Source organism: Rhinolophus hipposideros, assembly GCF_964194185.1.
Source record: "Rhinolophus hipposideros genome assembly, chromosome: 24".
Taxonomy (NCBI): domain Eukaryota; kingdom Metazoa; phylum Chordata; class Mammalia; order Chiroptera; family Rhinolophidae; genus Rhinolophus; species Rhinolophus hipposideros.
The window spans coordinates 21609258-21626586 of record NC_138070.1 but is presented as its reverse complement, the minus strand read 5'-3'; the positions used below and the strand labels follow the sequence as shown (position 1 = coordinate 21626586).

Genomic DNA, 17329 nt, shown 5'->3' with positions numbered 1-17329 from the left:
TTATGGAGGGAGCTGGAGGAGTGCCCATACCCAAATGGGGCCAGGGGAGGGGAGGCATGTGGTGGGAGGGGTCTAGGGCAGGCAGAGGGGTGGCCAGTGGGCTGGGCCAGGCAGGCAGTATGTCCAAGTGGGAACCAGTTCCCACCAGCCACCCCACCCAGACTCCTCGGGGCTGGAGCCTCTTAGAGACCCCACTCAGGGCTGCAGGGCCTGGCAGCAGCCCCAGGGGCCAGGCCTGGGCTGAGGAAGCCCCGCTCCTTTTAAAGCCATGGGGCCGTGGAGGAATGTGGAGACTGGCCAGGCTCGTGCAGCTCCCCAGAGGCTGCCTGTCCAAAACGGCTTCCTCCCAGCTCCAGGCACAGGAAGCCCCATGCCTGCCCTGGAGCATGAGGGGAAAGTAGACACCCTGGGGCTCTGCTAGGCTAGTCCCAGGGACGTGAGAGTTAAGGCATGCATGACGCCTGGAGGGCCTTCGAAATCCCTGGGAAGGCTGGGGGGTGGGTCCTTGCCTGCGTCCCCAGCCCTGCTGACCCGAGTACACCCTGCTGGGGGCGGGGCAGTCTCAGTCCCTGCCCCCCACATCCTAGAGCCAGCACCCAGCATTCAGTGTGGCAGAGAGACGAGAGGCCTGGATTCTGCCAGCCAGCACAGGCAGAAAGGCCGAGAACGCACCCGCCATCTGAATAGTTGGAGGAAGCATTCCTGGTGCCTGCCTTCCAGAGGGGAAACAGGCCCGCGTTGGGGAGGCGCAGGTGGGCCCAGGAGGGTGTGAGCAGGCTTCAGACGTGGTGATCCGCTCCCTCCACAGTTGCCAGCTCCACGGTGCCCAGCAGTGGGAGTACCCAGCCACCCGAGGGCCACCCGGGCAAGGCAGAGCCCAGCCGGGCCAAGTCTCGCCTCCTGCCCAACATGCCAAAGCTGGTCATCCCCTCAGCCGCCACCAAGTTCCCCCCTGAGATCACCGTCACGCCGCCCACCCCGACCCTGCTCTCGCCCAAAGGCAGCATTTCCGAGGAAACCAAGCAGAAGCTGAAGGTGACTGAGGGTGCTGGGTGGGGGACACGGGTGGGGGGCGTAGGTGGGCGCGCGGGCTACGGGGGCCTGGGGCTGGGCCAGGCCGCCCTGACCAGTGCCCTGCCCGGTCTGTGCAGTCAGCGATCCTGTCTGCCCAGTCTGCTGCCAATGTGAGGAAGGAGAGCCTGTGCCAGCCGGCCCTGGAGGTCCTGGAGACATCGAGCCAGGAGTCCTCGCTGGAGAGTGACACAGACGAAGATGATGACTACATGGACATCTGAGGGGCCGGAGCCCCCAGCCCCCCCAGCTGCCCGGCCTCCCTCCGACATGGCGTCCGCGCTGCCCGCCTACAGGGGTTTGTCCCCACTGCGTGGGGTCCAGAGGAGGCCAGGTTTAGCCAGGTGAAGATGGACGGATGGGTCACAGTTTGCACAGGCCGGCATCCTTTTCTATGAAATGGTGACTTTGTAAATGTGCCCGAGCCCCACCCAGGGGGCCATGTCCTCAATGCCCGGGTAAGCCGGGCTCTGCCTGTATCACAGTCGAGGGGTCCTTTAGGGTCGGGCTCACCCCACTCCCTTTTTTGGTTTCTTTTCTAATAAAGATGGAACAGTTCTCGTTGCCTCTTTGTTCACCCCCAGGACCTCCCTCAGCCAATTGCTGTGCAGAGTTTCTGGGCCCCTCTCCCCATAGATCAGGGTCCGGCCCTCAGGTTCCCCAGGGAGCAGGTTAGGGTGCTCAGGTGGGAAGAGGTGAGCACAGGCTGGGGGCCAAACAGCAGATCTATCTGGGTAAGACGAGCCAGACCAGGAAGGGGTGTCAGGAGTGTCCCCTGAAGGTAGGAGGGTGAGTCCCTCTGGAGTGGGATGAGGGGAGGCTGCAGGGGGCAGGCAAGTCCAGAGTATGCTGGGGACCTGGCTTGCGCCCCGATGTGATGGGTCCCCTAGGGGGATCCTGAGGGGCAGGGTCTGGGTCAGGAAGGGAGAGGGAAGGGCATTTACCTCCCAGCACACTTGCCCTGACAGGACCAGCCACACAAGTTGGGCTCAGTGCAAGACACAAAGGTGGCATGGCGCCCCTTGTTCAAAAATGAAGTTTTTTTAAAGGTGACAACAGAGCATTAAGCCAGCCTGTGATGCTGTGCCTGCCCCACCACCCCAAAACCCTCACCCATCCCCAGGCTCCAAGCCCATGTATTTTGAGGAAGCACATGTTTAAAAGTCCCCAACCTGCTCTTCTCCATACTGTCCACCCCCACTAGGGGCCTAGTCACCACCCCCACAGCTCTGGACTGGCTCTGCCCCCAGGGCCTCCCCTGAAAGGCTCTGTTTAGGATGGAGATGGGGACCCTCTTTGACACTTTGTGCTCCTCATAGGCTGGATGTCGGTGCTCCCCACCCAAGAAGAAAGGCCCAAGAGATTGGACATTGCCAGGGTCCCCAGCCCAGGCCTGGTAGAGCCACTGCAGGGACCTAGAGGCACAGCAGCCTTGAATGGGTCCTCCCTGAACCTGCTGTGATTCAGGCCCTTCGCAAGGCTGCCTGGGGCTGAGGGGCACGGACAGCAGTTACGTGGCTGACCCCCCCACCTCCACCCCTGCAGAGACCAGCGAGTGGAGGCCTCCACACCGCACTCCCAGTTTCTCAAACTCTTCCATCCCTCTCTGAATATGAGTACATACAGCCAGAGTGCCCAGGCTAGAAAGATGAGGCGGCAGCCTTCCTTCCCCCCGGTCCATACTCCCTCTTCCTGTAAACAACCTAGCAGTGTCCTCGGGCCCTGCCGGGCTGCAGGACACCTCAGACCACCAGGGAGCATTCCTACCGTCTTCCTTTCCTAACCTGTGCCTGAGGAAGCCCCCTCAGCCCGGGCCTGGGATGAGTCCCAGCACCAGCCCTCAAGCCAGGGATCTGGGCTGCTTTCAGCTCGGGGCTTCAGTGCCCAACCGCACTGCCGACAGAGGTGTCCCAAGTCCTCAGCAGCCAGGTTGCGAGTGTGTTTCTAACTCGGCCAGCTGGCTTCCCCGACACCTGGGTGCCACCTCTCCATAGCAACTGCAGGTGTATCCGCCATGAGAGAGGGGTGGTGCCCAGGGAATAGGCTGGCCGGACCCTAGGAGCTGAGGAGGTCACAGCCGGGTGGCCTGAGCTCATGTCTCCCACCAGCTTCAGCTCCCTGCAAGTTCGAGGGATGTGTCCCCTTTGGACACCTTGAGAAGCTGCCACTGGGGGAAGGACCATCTGCCTTCTAAGGCACCTAAGCGAGTCCCAGGCCTGGACCCTTCCTGCCCACCTTGGTTTCAGAGGCTCCCAGAAGCTGCCAGGGGCTTAGGACTGCCTCTCCCAGTGACCTTGGCCACACCCATCTTGTCTGGGCCTCAGTTTCCTCACCTACACAAAGAGAAGGGAAGAGAACACAGAAGAGATGATGCATGCAAACTCCGGGAGTGACTACAGCAGGGGTGGGTGGGGCTGGGCCGCTTCTCTTCAGAACTCTGGGCTCTGCTCTCAGCTCCCCACCCTAGGCCCTTCCCTCACTTTTTACCACCTCCCTCCAAAGGAGATCCTAGTGGAGTTGTATCTAACCTGACAGCTCTTGCCCAACCCCCAGGGGGACCTACTTCATTGCCCACACACGTCCCTACAAGAAACAGGACTAGAGACGTGACATCTGGCAGAGGATCCCAGAGGCTGGAATCCTGGGATTCGAGTTGCAAGTCCCGCCTTATCCTCCCCAAAGGGCCCTCCCCTTCAGAAGCCCCGCCCTGGCCACCCAGGGCAGGATTGGGGTTGAGATCCAGCAGTCCCAGCTACAACCTTGGGATATCCGGCTCCTCTAGTGCCAGAGGTCCGGCAGCTGGAGACTCAGGCACCCTCCTCCGTGTCCCAGGCTAGCTGGCCAGGAATGTGCTAACGGGTCAGGTTAGGCCCTAATTGCCCACACGGGGACCTGTGGACTTTGAGAGGGGACCGGGCAAGGCGGGGTTGGGCGGTGCATTGGTGCTGAGCGCTGCAAGGGCGGGGCCAGGCTCTGGGAGTGAGCTGGTGGCAGGCTCCCAGCCACTGCTGCACTGTCAGCTGCAGAAACAGGCCACACCATGAAGCTGTCCCTCCTGCCTTGCGCCCTGCTGCTGCTGCTGACGACAGGCCCCGGCCCAGGCCCCTGGCCTGCAGCAGGTATGCCCCCACCCTGCCCTTCTGTCCCCTGTTTGTCTATTGCAACCAGGCCCAGGGCAGAAGCCCCTCTGGGCTCAGTCTCTGACCATCTGTTGGGTCATTTGTGGCTGTACTGGGGGCAATAGGAAGAAACAGGGTGGGGGGACGGCCTCCAGGATTGAGGAGCCACCCAGTGGGGATAGGAAGGTCTGGGAGGTGCCCACCCTAAACCCTCTGAGAGCTGAGAGGCGGTGGCTGCCTGGGAGGGAGGTGGCCAGGGGGTTGGCAGGCTCAAAAGAGCCCTTGGCTTGTACCCTGAGCCCCCGTGGATGGTGTGCTTCCTGTGGAGGAGCCCCCCAGTCCCACCAGCCCCCTGCTCAGCCAGAGGCAGGATGCTGGACTTTGTCAGGGTGGAGATGAACCTCAGAAGTCTAGTGGAAGAACCACACTTCAGAGCCAGGACCCCGCCCCCCCCCCACTAGGCTGGGCCAGAAGTCACAGGCCTCCCAGCCCCCCCACCTGGCCCCAGTGTCCCATCGCAGGGAAATGCCACCACCCTCCTGCCACTTAACTCACTTACTGACATCACTCGGCCCCTGCCCCACCTCCTTGAGGCACCAAGAGCATAAATATTTATTGATGCTCTTGAGTGCCAGGCCCTGACTAGGTGAGGTGGGGACACCAGGGTGGCTCAGGCCCAGTCCTGGCCCTTGACTGGCCCCCTTTGTGGGGTGTCAGGGAAGGGCCAGGTGGGATGTGTGATCTCAGCCTCAGTGCCTGCGTCCCACTCCAGTCTCCACCCTCCAACTAACCTAGCCATGCTAGCTTGAGGGACAAATCCCCTGAAAACATGGCCCTGTTGCGGGTCCCCACAGCTGGAGTAAAAGGCTAGGGCCTGATTCCGCAGCCCCCTACCAGACCAGTTCCCCTTCCTGGCCCTGCTGGGCCTTCTGCTGGAAATGTCCCTCTTCTTCCTTACGAGGAGGGGCGCACCCTTTTCCTTCCCAGAGGGTGGGGCTCCCTTTGGGTCCCGCAATCAATGAGTCATCACTGCCTTTGCAGAGTGAGATGAGATGGGCCAGCTCAGCCCAGACACCTGTCCGTACGCAGCCTCCAATGGGACTCATAGCAACCTCATCCCCAGACCCCCTATCAAGGAGCCAAGCGCGTCCTCTTCTAGCCTGCCAGTCCACAGACCCTTCAGGGAGAGGAGACAGGTCCCCAGCCCATGTTGAGGGCTCACGTCGAGCATGCCATCAGCTATAGAACTTGGTGGCTGAGGCTCACTTGTGTTCTGGGGACTCCTCCTGACACTACAAAGTTGTATATCTGGAGGAATTTCGCTTTATTCCCCTCCTAGCCAGTCATTCAGGCAAACTGCTAGGTGAACTATACTAAGAAGTACCCACCCCACAGTGCCTGTGGGTTTCCACGGTGTCCGTGTGTGGTCATTACAATCCCCAGTGCATTCTCCTGGGCGTACTTCTCTCTAATAGGCTCCAGGAAAATAGACACGGGCCCGGTGTACGGGGTGGCCGGGCCAGCCCAAGTGCTCAGGGCTCTCTCCTCCAGGTGCTCAGGACAGCTGCTTCCAACGCTGTGGGGACCGGGGTGGACAGTGCTCCTGCCACCCAACCTGCTTTGGCCTGGGCACCTGCTGCTCGGACTTGCGGGACTTCTGCCTGGAGATCACACCCTATTCAGGCTCCATGATGGGCGGCAAGGACTTCATGGTGCAGCACCTCAAGTTGTCCGTCCCCACCACCAGCGTGATCTGCAGGTGGGAAGCCATGGGGCCTTGCATGCTGGGGTCTCAGCCTCGGCTGCCTGGGTGGAGCCCCAAGGACCGAGGACAGGGACAGCTTTCTGCACAAGTTCTCTAGGGAGGTCAAGGGCCCAGGCCTTGGAGACGATCAGCCCACTCTGGCCCAGCCTTTCCTGCTACCTCTGTCCCCCACAGGTTTAAGGAGAGTGTCCAGACCCTCGGCCACGTGGACCACTTTGGACGTGTACACTGTGTGTCACCCTTGCTTTACGAAACGGGCCGCATCCCCTTCACGCTCTCTCTGGACAATGGCCAATCCTTCCTACGCTCTGGCACCTGGCTGGCTGGTGAGCCCCACATTGCTGGTCTAGGCGATGGGCACCAGGCCCCACCCTGCACAGGCCCTGGCACCCCCATGGGGACTTTCCCCAGTGCTAATCTATGCACACCTGGCCCTCCCACTGGGGCCTGTCACTCTGGCTGAACCAGTCCCTTCAGAGGCCAGCCCTACCACAGAGGCAAGGGTTCCCATACCTCCTTTCCACACCCCCTGGCATCCAGATAGAAGTCTCAACCCAGAGGGAGTCGGGGCTTTAGGGGACCCCCATCAAAGTGGGCCAGTGACTGCCTGCTCAGCTGGCACAGGCTAGGGGAGTGGAAAAGCCAGGTGGAGGCCAGAGGCCTGGGCAATGGAGGGCAGGGCCCCACCTCTCCTGGCCTCTCTCCTTTCTACACCATAAGGGTCTGCGGGACACCATGGTTCCAACGCAACAGCCATGCTTTGTCCTTGGGAGACTCCCCCAGCACTCAGAGCCCAGGGCCTCCGTCACTGGACCCACTGGGTCCCAGGCCTCCCCTCACCTCACCTTCCCCTGCCCAGTGCACCCCAGCAAAGTGTCGGAGATGGAGAAGAGCCAGCTAGTGAATGAGACCCGCTGGCAATATTATGGCACCACTGACGCCAGGGGTAACCTCTCCCTGACCTGGAACGCCACAGTTTTGTCCACAAGCTCTGTCTCCATCGAGCTGTGGGGCTACGAGGAGACAGGTGAGGCACTCAGCAGGCTGTCTCTGCAGGGCCTGGTCATTTCAGGAGCTTGGGCTTGCAGAGATGGAAGGGAATTGCAGGTGGGGGAAATCCCATGGAGGGGGGATCCCAGGTAGGGATTGGGGTGAGGAAAGTGCAGACAAGGAAGGGGAACTGGAACTGGCGAGGTTGGGGGGAGGCATGAAAGGTTGAGGGGAAGAGCGTGGGAAGGCAAAGGCCCCCCTCAGGGAGGGGTGTAAATGGAGGCTTGAACCCTGCGTGCGAGGCTGGTCCTGGAAACAGAAAAGGCTTGCTCTACCCCTCTTCTCTCAGTCTCTGGATGGCTGGCATGACCCTGGGCCTGGCCTCAATCAAGGACAGTGACTAGACAAGGATGGGGGGCAGCGGGGAGGTGGCAGTCACTCGAGCCAGGGTCCTTGTGCGAACCGCAGGGTCGGCCCTCCTACGAAGGTCATCTGTCCATACTCTGTCCATCTATCAGGCTGCTTGGAGCACCAAAGACTGGTGCCCACCCCTCCGCTGCCCTGGGGGTCCTCAGACAGGCCTCAGGACTGACCGGGGCCTTCTCTCCCTTAGGAAAGCCATACTCAGAGGAATGGACAGCAAAGTGGTCCTACCTGTATTCCCTGGCCACAAACGTTCCCAACTCCGGCTTCTTCACTTTCATCCCCAAACCCGCTCCTCAGAACTATCAGAGATGGGAAGTGGGCGCGCTTCGAATCATCAACAGCAACCACTACCAAGGAGAGAAGTAAGGGTCATGCAGACTATGGGTGGGGGGCCCGCTGCCTGCTGCCCTCCATGCCTGACAGGGAAGCCAGGGGCAGGGGCAGGGAGGGGGACCCTTAGTGTGCGTGTGTCCCCACAGGGATGTGCCCGCGCTCTGGAGCAATGAGCACGCCCTGGCCTGGCATCTGGGCTATGACTTCCAAGCAGACCCCGTGGCCTGGGCCCGCACTCAGTGCCTGAATTGGGAGGGGCTGGAGGACATGTTGCCCAACTTCCTGGAAGAACTGCCTGACTGCCCCTGCACGCTGGACCAGGCCCGGGCTGACTCTGGACGCTTCCATGTGAGTCCCCACCCAGGTCAAGGCCCAGGAACAGGCAGGGGGCAAGGGGGGCCAGCTGCCCCGCCAGGGACATGGTTGTGGCCACGCCCACCCAGAGCAGCACCAGGGGAGGCAGACAGAAGCCCCTGGGATGTGGCGCTAGGGTCTGAGGGCTCCTGTGACGGATAGGATGGGGATGGCAGATCTCGACCGTGGGGCTGGTGACAGCAACCTGCTGCTTTACAGACTGACTACGGCTGTGACATTGAGCATGGCAGCGTGTGCACCTACCACCCAGAGGCCGTGCACTGTGTGCGTTCTGTGCAAGCCAGGTGAGCCCCCAGATGGTGGTTGGGGCACAGGAGTGGGGCCTGGGGCAGGATCCCTGACAGTGGGCCTGACCTGTGCGTGCCCCCAGCCCCCGGTATGCCTCAGGCCAGCAGTGCTGCTACACCAAGGCGGGCACGCAGCTCCTGACATCCGACTCGATCAGCGGCAGTACCCCGGACCGTGGCCATGATTGGGGTGCACCCCCCTTCCGCGCACCGCCCCGCGTGCCTGGCCTCTCCCACTGGCTGTACGACGTCATCAGCTTCTACCACTGCTGCCTCTGGGCACCCGAGTGCTCCCGCTACATGCTCCGACGGCCCTCCAGCGATTGCCGCAGCTACCGGCCTCCGCGCCTGGGTGGGTGCCAGCCAGGGCAGGGCCCAGGGCAGAGCCAGGCCAGGGAGGCCCGCCTGACCCTCCATTCTCCCCAGCCTCTGCTTTCGGGGACCCGCACTTTGTCACCTTCGATGGCGCCAACTACACGTTCAATGGGCATGGCGAGTACGTGCTGCTGGAAGCAGTGCTGACCAACCTGAGGGTGCAGGCGCGGGCGCAGCCCAGGACACGGCCCGACGGTGAGGCCAGGGCCCTGAGGGCTCAGGGTAGCTCAGGGTCGCCCGGGTGGGATGCTGGAGCTCAGTGGGCCCCATTCTGCACCCACCACCCCAGGCATGCAGGACCGAGGCACAGGGCTGACCGCGGTGGCCGTCCAGGAGGGCAACTCCGACGTGGTGGAGGTCCGGCTCGTCGGGGGCACAGGGGTCCTGCAAGTGCTGCTGAACCAGGAGGTGCTCAGCTTCGCCGAGCAAAAGTGGATGGACCTGAAGGGTGAGTGAGATGGGCGGGCAAGGTTGGTGGGTTGCCCTCACTCCCTTCCCCTCCACCTGGGTGTCCACACCCTCACTGACCCTGACAGGAGGCAGAGGTTGTGTCCAGGACGCAGATGTAGAGACGGAGGCCGCTTGGGGCTTGCTGCAGGGCGACGGGCAGCCCCTCTCCCCTGTACTCCACTCCAGAGGAGCCCGGCACAGTGGACATGGGGTCTGGCCCACGGCTATCTGTGGACAGACATAGTTCCAGGCCCCAGGTAGTGAAGTCCAGCTTGGAGGACCTGGGCTGATCTCAAGCCTTCACACCCATGGAGCCCCGAAACACACCCCAGTCAGAGTCCCGAGATGCCAGGATGACTGGATGAGTTTCTCACTGCAACGCAGAGTAGTCGGGAGGTGCAATGTCTCGAGGAAGCTGGCCTGGGGATTAAGGAGCGGCAGCTCCCTGTCTATCCCCCTTCCCTCAGTAGTGCTGCCTCAGGGATTGAATGAATGAAATGACGCCCAGCTGGGTTGGGTGGAGATCTGAGAAGGGCACTGAGGATGAAGGGACCCCAGAGAGGGCAGAGGTGAGCACTGTTGCTGCCTCCCACTCAGGGAGCAAGGGCCGACAGGCAACCCCCACACGTGGCCTTGGCATGAGGGGGTCTCCTCAGGGCCTGGACACCTCCGATCAGCCTGGGAGGTCCCGGCACAGGTATGGGTCCGGACTGGTGGACTGTCACAGGCAGCTTTTGTCCTAGGGATGCCCTCCCCTTCCCCTGAAGCCCAGGGGCACCAGCCCACCCACCTGGGGCTATGGGTCCCCACACGGTGCCACAGGAGACGACTCTGACGCCAGCTCCCCCTGTGCCCAGGCATGTTCCTGTCGGTGTCGGCCAGGGATAGCGTATCTATCATGTTATCGTCGGGGGCAGGCCTGGAGGTCAGTGTCCAGGGTTCCTTCCTGAGTTTGACGGTCCTGCTGCCCGAGAAGTTCCTTACCCACACTCAAGGACTCCTCGGAACACTCAACAACAATGCCACAGACGACTTCACTTTGCGCAGCGGCCGCGTCCTGCCCCCGACTGCAAGTTCCCGAGAGCTGTACCAGTTTGGGGCTGACTGTGAGTAACCGTGAGGTCCATGCTGGAGGAGAGACATGCCAGCGGCAGGATCAGTGGAGGTGGGGGGGAGACCCCAGGCCCTCAGCCACCAACAAAGCCTGCTGCATGTCTTCCCAGGGGCTGTGCAGAACGCCTCCTCTCTGCTCACCTATGACTCCTGGTTCCTGGTCAACAAATTCCTATATGGGCCAAAGCATGACCCCACCTTCCAGCCCCTCTTCCCCGAGGAGACCACCCTCGACCCCAACCAGCAGACTGAGGTAGCCAAATTGTGTGGGGACAACCATTTCTGCAGCTTCGACGTGGCAGCAAGTGGGAGCCTGAGCGTGGGCAATGCCACACGGCTGGCCCACGAGTCGCACCAGTATCGCATGCAGAGTCTGCAGCCAGGTGAGGGCTGCAGGGGGGCATAGGTGAGGGCGTGGGCACCTTACACTGGGACACAGCCCCAACCAAACCAGTGGCTGAAGGAGGCGGCCAGTGGCTTAGGGTTGTCTTCTGCACCCATCTCTACCCCAGTGGTGTCCTGTGGCTGGCTGGCCCCGCCCCTCAATGGGCACAAGGAGGGCACCAAGTACCTGAAGGGCTCCGAAATCTACTTCCACTGCGAAAATGGCTATAGCCTGGCCGGGGCGGAGGTCAGCACCTGCCTGGCGGATGGCACCTGGTCCAGCCCTACCCCGACCTGCCAGCCAGGTGAGGATGCCCAGTCCACTTGCCCTTGGGCAGCCTGCAGCCCCATCTTGCCTGGCCCCTCCCACACGCTTGCCCCTCTTCCAGCCTGCCTCTCCCGTCTGCTGCAGCTGCCCGCCTGGGGGGGGTAACCCCACCTGCCCCGCCCCAGCCCACAGCCACGCCACCTCCCACCCACTCCCTCTCCAGGACGGAGCCATGCTGTGCTGCTGAGCATCATCTTCGGAGGCCTGGCCTTGGTCGCTGTGGTCACGCTCCTCTACGTGCTGCTGCACCGGAGGAAAAGCACCATGTGAGACCCAGCATCCTGCCAGCAAGACCCCGGTCTGTGCCCCTCTTCAGCTCCCCTCTTCTGCTCCCCCTGGGGTGCCTGTGAGACTACTGTGCCTGTTCTACACCTGGTCTCGTTTGCAGGGTCACCTGGACTTCGCCCTGAGGGGAAAGGTCTTGGCCAGCGACACAAGAGCACCAGGCCACCCTGGGACCAAAGACCAGCCTCCCAGGACAAAGCTCTGAACTCCCCGGAGCATGCAGCCCAGAACTTCAATCCCCAAATCCCTGGTACCTGGGAACTGGACACCTGAAACCTGAGCCTTTCATGCCTGTGGACCTGAGGCCCGGTGCTCTGCTCTGTCACCTCAGACCTGGACCCCGAGCGCTAACTATGCAGTTCCCGAGGCCCTGTTCCCCAAATACTCGCAGCTCTAATTGCCCAGACTTGAGACTCCATACCCTTGACTTCTAACACCTGTCTCCAGAGCCCTAGGACTCCAGCTCCTAATACTCAATTGCCAGCACCTCAGATCTTGTGTCCAAAGCCCGTGCCCCTGATCCCTGATGTACTGACAGCTGGTGCCCCAACACCAGAGCTCCAGCACCCAGCGCCTTGATTCCTGGACCCTGGGCCCAGCTAAGACTGCAGGTAGGCCCAGCCCAGGACGTGGAGAGGCCCCAGAACCCCAAAGCTGAGAGCCATGCTCTGAACTCCAGATGTTGTTTTAACTCATCTGGAATGTCACTTCAAACACCCTCCCTGCCTGACGAGGAGAAAACAAGCCTGTGATGTCCATTCCCTGGTGTCCTGGTACTCGTGCTGTGCCTCACTCAGTTCTAGGGTTCCAGTTACCCTTTGGGGTCCAGAGTGACCTGAGTCACAGTCCTTCATCCACTGCCAGCTCGCTTGGGACAGGTCCCTTCCCAGCCTCTGTCTTTCCATCTGAAAAGTGGGATTGAGAACAGTGACCACTTCATGGGGTGGGGAGGAAGGGTGTGGTGTTTGGGAAAGGTGCACCATGGGGTGCCACGCTGGGTGCCCAGGAGATGGGATGGAGCCAGCCTGCCCTCCCCCAGTGTAGGCCTCCTCCCCTGCACCTCTGTGAAGCCAGTCACTGGTAGTGGCAGGCCCAAGTCCTCTGCCTGCGGCCCATGCTCTGGGTCCCTGGGCCCTCCACACAGGAGTATCCAGAAGGTAAGTATGGGGCACAGGCCTCAAGACACCTCTGCCCGCCTGAGCCCATGCCCCTCTTCCAGGACCAGGCAGCTGGTGTGGAAATACAGGCTAGGAGCTGGCTTGAGGACAAATGAGAGCCAAAGTTTGTGGTGAGGGAGCTGAATACCATGGGAGAATCTAGACGGGGAGGGTGGGGTCATTTGCTTTGTAGGTATCAGGCGGAGAACGCACTGGGGAGGGCGGGGTTAGAGGTTAGTGCCCTCTGGACCAAGCAGACAGCTCAGCCTGAGGGGTGGGGACAGAATGGTACTGTGCCCACAGAATGAAGAGCTCTGGGTAGGAAGTGATGGATAAGTGATGACCCTCTACACTAGGGCCTGCAGCACCAAGAGTGACCACGTGGGGGCAGCAGAGGGTAAGACCAGTGAGCAAAGGTAGAGGCTGCACCAGGACCCAGGCGGTGAGAAGGGCAGTCAGCCCCAGCTCTGCAGCTGGGCCAGCAGGCTTGTGGTCACAACCTCAGCCAAGCTTCACGCAGGCCCACCTCTGCATCTCCTCTCAGCCTGGAGGGCTTCGAGTCATCCCCCCGTCTCAGGAACTCAAGTCTTAGAGAGGGCGCAGAGGTCGTTCAGCTGGCACTGACTGCTGAGTCGGAGCCCAGGCCTCCCCACCCCCTCAGCCTTGCCTTTGATGGAGGGTCCCTGGCAGAGCTAGGGTGCTGAGTGGCAGAGGCAGGTCCTGTCTACCGGGTTTCTGGGAGTAGGTGAGTACATGGGCACATTTGCAGGAAGAGCACTGAGACTGAGGAATTGGAAGTCTCCCAGGGATGGTGCCCAGAAGACTAAAGGACGGGGAGGGGTTGGTGCTTTCTGCCCTTCCAGACCCAAGAATTCCGATTCCCTACCTCTGTGGGCTTCCAGCTCAGGGTCAGCCCTTTAGCTACTGGGCAGGTACTTTCCTCTCTGCAGATGAGGAAAGGCAGGGCTGGCCTCTCCCTGACCTGAACCCTCAGTGCATCCCTGTGCTGAGTCAGGCCCAGCTGGGCATTTGTCAGTGGGTGAAAGGTCAGTTTTGTGGTCAAAGAAGCCTGGACATCTGGGAGCAGACACGCAAGAGCTCAGAAGAACAGCGGCAGTTTCACAGCTCCCATAACAGGCTTCAGAGGACCATTGGAATTCTCAGAGATGTGATTGGTCAGAGGGCATTCCATGAGGAGGAACAGCCTGAGCAAAGGTTCAGAGGAGAGAAGTACAGTGGGGTCTGAGGAATAGTGGTAAGGGGGTGGCAACCAAGGTTCTTTCCCCATCAGGCCTTAGTATTTAGGCTTCATCCTCAGAGTAAAGCGTGGCCTCCCCTACCCCCACCTTTGTCCCTCTTGGAGGGGCCATAGAACTGCCATTGCCCCTCCCCGGGAGGAGAAAGGGTGCACTGTCTGTGGCCCTTGCCCCAGACATCAGGCCTTCCCAGTGCCAGGGGCAGGCCAAGCTGGGAAGTCCCAACACCTGACAGCGTTTTCCCATGGGCCCCTAAGGAGTCAGAGGTTCTATTGGGCCTGTGTGAGGGTGGAAGTTTCCAGAGCCCAGCACAAACTCCCTAGAGACATCAAAGGCAAGGGACCCCCCACCTCAGAGTGGTGGTCTCCCCAGTACGGCCCCAAGGAATCATGGCATCAAACTCAGTGGCCAACTCCCTACCCCCTGTACCAGTCTGGGTTTGGGGGATGGTGATCCAGGGACTTGGAAACACAGTGAGTAGGAGAGCTGGGAAGTCAGATGGGAGATGGTGAAGCAGCCACAGGATCCCAGCAGCAGCCCTGGGCTGGGGGACAAAGGAAGGTGGGTCCACTGAGCCAGCCCCATGTCCCACACAGCAGGAACCATGCAAGCCCATGGGGCCCTAGTGGGAGCCAGAGACCGCAGTCTAGCCACACACTCCCATACGGGCCTGTGTGGGGGAAGCATCTCTTCTCCTGTCTCCAGCCTCCCACTAGGGCCTCCCATTGGCTGAACGCAGTGGGGAGCACTGACACAGAGATGAGGGGCCTATAAAGCACAATGAGACTGGGACCCCTCCTTGGCCAAGCTGGTTCCTTCTGCAAGTCCCAGGATGGCTGAGTGCCTACCCTGAGCTCATGGCCTGATGCTGCCCAGGAAAGAGGGGGTGGTCAGTGCAATGCATCATGGGTGTGGGAATTAAGGGGTGCTTCCCGGAGAAGTCCAGCTCCAGCTGAACTTCAAAGGATAAAAAACATTAGGGAAGTGGGATTGAATAGGTGCCTACAGCTGTTCAGCAGCCCACACTGCCCAGGCTCCTCTTCTGTGTGGTGCACTGGCCTGCATTTCTCAGCCTCCCTTGCAGTTGTACTTGTGTGACTGGATTCTAACCTGTGCAATATGAGCAGAAGGGGGTGGGGCACTTCCAGGCCTGGCCCATAATCCCTCCCTCAGACACCCCTCCAAGTTCTTTCCCCTGCTTGGGCTGATGCAAGGATGATTTTGGAAGCTGCGCCAACCTGAGTCCCCAGAATGTGGGAGGGTCCCCTGACCTGTTTACCTATGCAGTACAGCTACAAGAACAATAAATAAACTCTCGTGATTAAGCCATAGTACGTTTTGGAGTCTATTTGTTGTAACAGTTGTTCCCTCTAAGTATACTCCAGAAGCAGAGAAGCACAAAGATGGCCTTACATTTTTCATTAGTTGAAAATAAATAGCGTGCACAAGGTCTTTAAACATTCAAACAGACACAGCAATGTTCATAGCATTATTTACAATAGACAAAAGATGGACGCCACCCACGTGTCCATCGATGATTGAATGAATAAACAAATGTGATGTCGCTATACAATGGAATATTACTCAGCTTTTAAAAGAAAGGGAATTCTGACACATGCTACAATGTGGATAAACCTTGAGGACATAATGTTTAGTGAAACAAGCCAGTCACAAAAGGACAAATATTATATGATTCTACTTGTTTTAGGTCCCTAGAGCACTCAAATTCACAGAGACAGAAAGTAGAATGATGGTTGTCAGAGGCTGGGGAAGGAGGAATGGGGAGTTACTATTTTATGGGGACAGCGTTTCAGTTTTGCAAGATGAAAAAGTTCTGGAGATTGGCTGGCCCGGTGGCTCAGGCGGTTGGAGCTTCGTGCTCCAAACTCCAAAGGCTGCCGGTTCGATTCCCACATGGGCCAGCGGGCTCTCAAAAAAAAATAAATAAATAAAATAAAATAAAAAGTTCTGGAGATGGATGGTGGCGATGATTGCTCAACAGTGTAAATATGTTAATGGTACTGAATTGTACACTTAACAAAGATTAAGATGGTAAATGTTATGTATTTGTATATTTTATTACAATTAAAGTTAAAAAATAAAAACAAGGGCCGGCCCGGTGGCTCAGGCGGTTAGAGCTCCTTGCTCCTAACTCCAAAGGCTGCTGGTTCGATTCCCACATGGACCAGTGGGCTCTCAACCACAAGGTTGCCAGTTCAATTACTCGAGTCCCACAAGGGATGGTGAGCAGTGTCCCCTGCAACTAAGATTGAACACGGCACCTTGAGCTGAGCTGCGTCCCGGATGGCTCAGTTGGTTGGAGCGCATCCTCTCAACTACAAGGTTGCCGGTTCGACTCCCCCAAGGGATGGTGGGCTGTGCCCCCTGCAACTAGCAACGGCAACTGGACCTGGAGCTGAGCTGCGCCCTCCACAACTAAGACTGAAAGGACAACAACTTGACTTGGAAAAAAGTCCTGGAAGTACACACTGTTCCCCAGTAAAGTCCTGTTCCCTTTCCCCAATAAAATCTTTAAAAAAAACAACAACAATAAAATAAAAAAATAAAAACAAAACGATTTACTTAACTAGTGCCCAGTTGGTGGACATTAAGCTGTGCTTAGTCTCTTGTTTCAAACGCTGTGGTGCTTTGTAAATAAGTTCAAGTTTACCTGTAGGGGAAATTCACACAAAGGATTGGCTGGTTAAACAGCACATGTGCTTTCCATCTAGAGTTGTACCAATTGACACTCACCACCAACCTAAGAGAGAGCCTGGTCCCCTACACCCTCGTCAGAGTAAGGAGCCTTCAAATATTTTCCTCTTTACCAGATAGATGAAACATGGTGTTGGCCCTGAGTCAACTTGGCTAGGCTGAATGACATTCCCAGAATTCCCTCCCCTGTATGTTTTGGGTTAGGATGGGCCACAAGAGAGATTCCTGTGTAAGACTGAGGGGTCCGAAGTGAATCAGCAGTCTTTTTTGTAGCTCACGCTCATTGTGGCATGTCTGCTGACTCAGCTGGTCCACAGGGGCAGAAACCAAGCCTTCAACAGCTCCACCTGCTCCCACTCTCACCCCCCATCCACTTCAGCTTTCCAGACTCTTGACCCAGGTGTGTGATGAAGGGTTTCACCTTCCGCAAGAAATATTATTGTCCTTGGTAACAAAAAGAGACATGGGTTTCAGCTCATCCTCATGGGCTCCAGCCTACATTTGGGGTACCAGCCAGCTCTGGATCCTTCCCTGCATTTTACATCCATCTTCCCTCCGGACTCTGCCACCTGGATCTCAAGCTCCAGTATCAGATCAAAGACCATAGCCTTGCCCAGCTCTCACAGTTGGGGCTCCTGCTTCTAGGATTAAACTCTGATTGATATAAATGTGATATCTTTAAATTTTCTTTAGTATAAGTTGTATGTGAGAAATGTAATTTGGTGCAGCCACTTTTGGAAAACAGTATGGAGGTTTCTCAAAAATTTAAAAATAGAATTACCACATAATCTAGCAATCCCACTTCTGAGTATACGAGGTCTGACAATTAAGTTTGTAAACTTGTTGCAATGATGTTGCTAACATTTTTTGATATCAGAGGGATTATTCATTATGAATTTG

At 58.7% G+C, this 17329-nt stretch overlaps 2 protein-coding genes across 4 annotated transcripts in view; both read left to right on the top strand.

Moving 5' to 3' along the window:
• Positions 1-1629, top strand: part of CABIN1 (calcineurin binding protein 1) — a 145671-nt gene extending 144042 nt beyond the window's left edge. For all 3 annotated transcript variants that reach the window (XM_081036848.1, XM_081036847.1, XM_081036849.1), the window contains 2 exons: positions 809-1035; positions 1152-1629. In XM_081036848.1, coding sequence (XP_080892974.1) covers positions 809-1035; positions 1152-1295 — 371 coding nt within the window. In that variant the 3' untranslated portion in view covers positions 1296-1629. The remainder of the gene's footprint in view (positions 1-808; positions 1036-1151) is intronic.
• A 2161-nt stretch (positions 1630-3790) lies between these two features.
• SUSD2 (sushi domain containing 2) lies at positions 3791-12062 on the top strand. Its single transcript, XM_081037585.1, has 15 exons — positions 3791-4190; positions 5742-5949; positions 6130-6281; positions 6815-6982; positions 7559-7733; positions 7851-8052; positions 8278-8363; positions 8450-8718; positions 8793-8936; positions 9031-9189; positions 10049-10297; positions 10415-10687; positions 10817-10993; positions 11180-11314; positions 11405-12062. Exons 1-14 carry the CDS (start codon positions 4112-4114, stop codon positions 11284-11286), a joined length of 2448 nt encoding a protein of 815 aa, XP_080893711.1. The 5' UTR covers positions 3791-4111; the 3' UTR covers positions 11287-11314; positions 11405-12062.
• Positions 12063-17329: the final 5267 nt, after the last annotated feature.

Excerpts from the sequence above, each read along its gene's own strand:
- SUSD2 (XM_081037585.1), top strand. The coding sequence starts at position 4,112 with ATGAAGCTGTCCCTCCTGCCTTGCGCCCTGCTGCTGCTGCTGACGACA. Across the intron at positions 6,983-7,558 it reads GTGGGGCTACGAGGAGACAG|GAAAGCCATACTCAGAGGAA; the intron begins GTGAGGCACTCA and ends TCTCTCCCTTAG. Across the intron at positions 10,994-11,179 it reads TACCCCGACCTGCCAGCCAG|GACGGAGCCATGCTGTGCTG; the intron begins GTGAGGATGCCC and ends CTCCCTCTCCAG.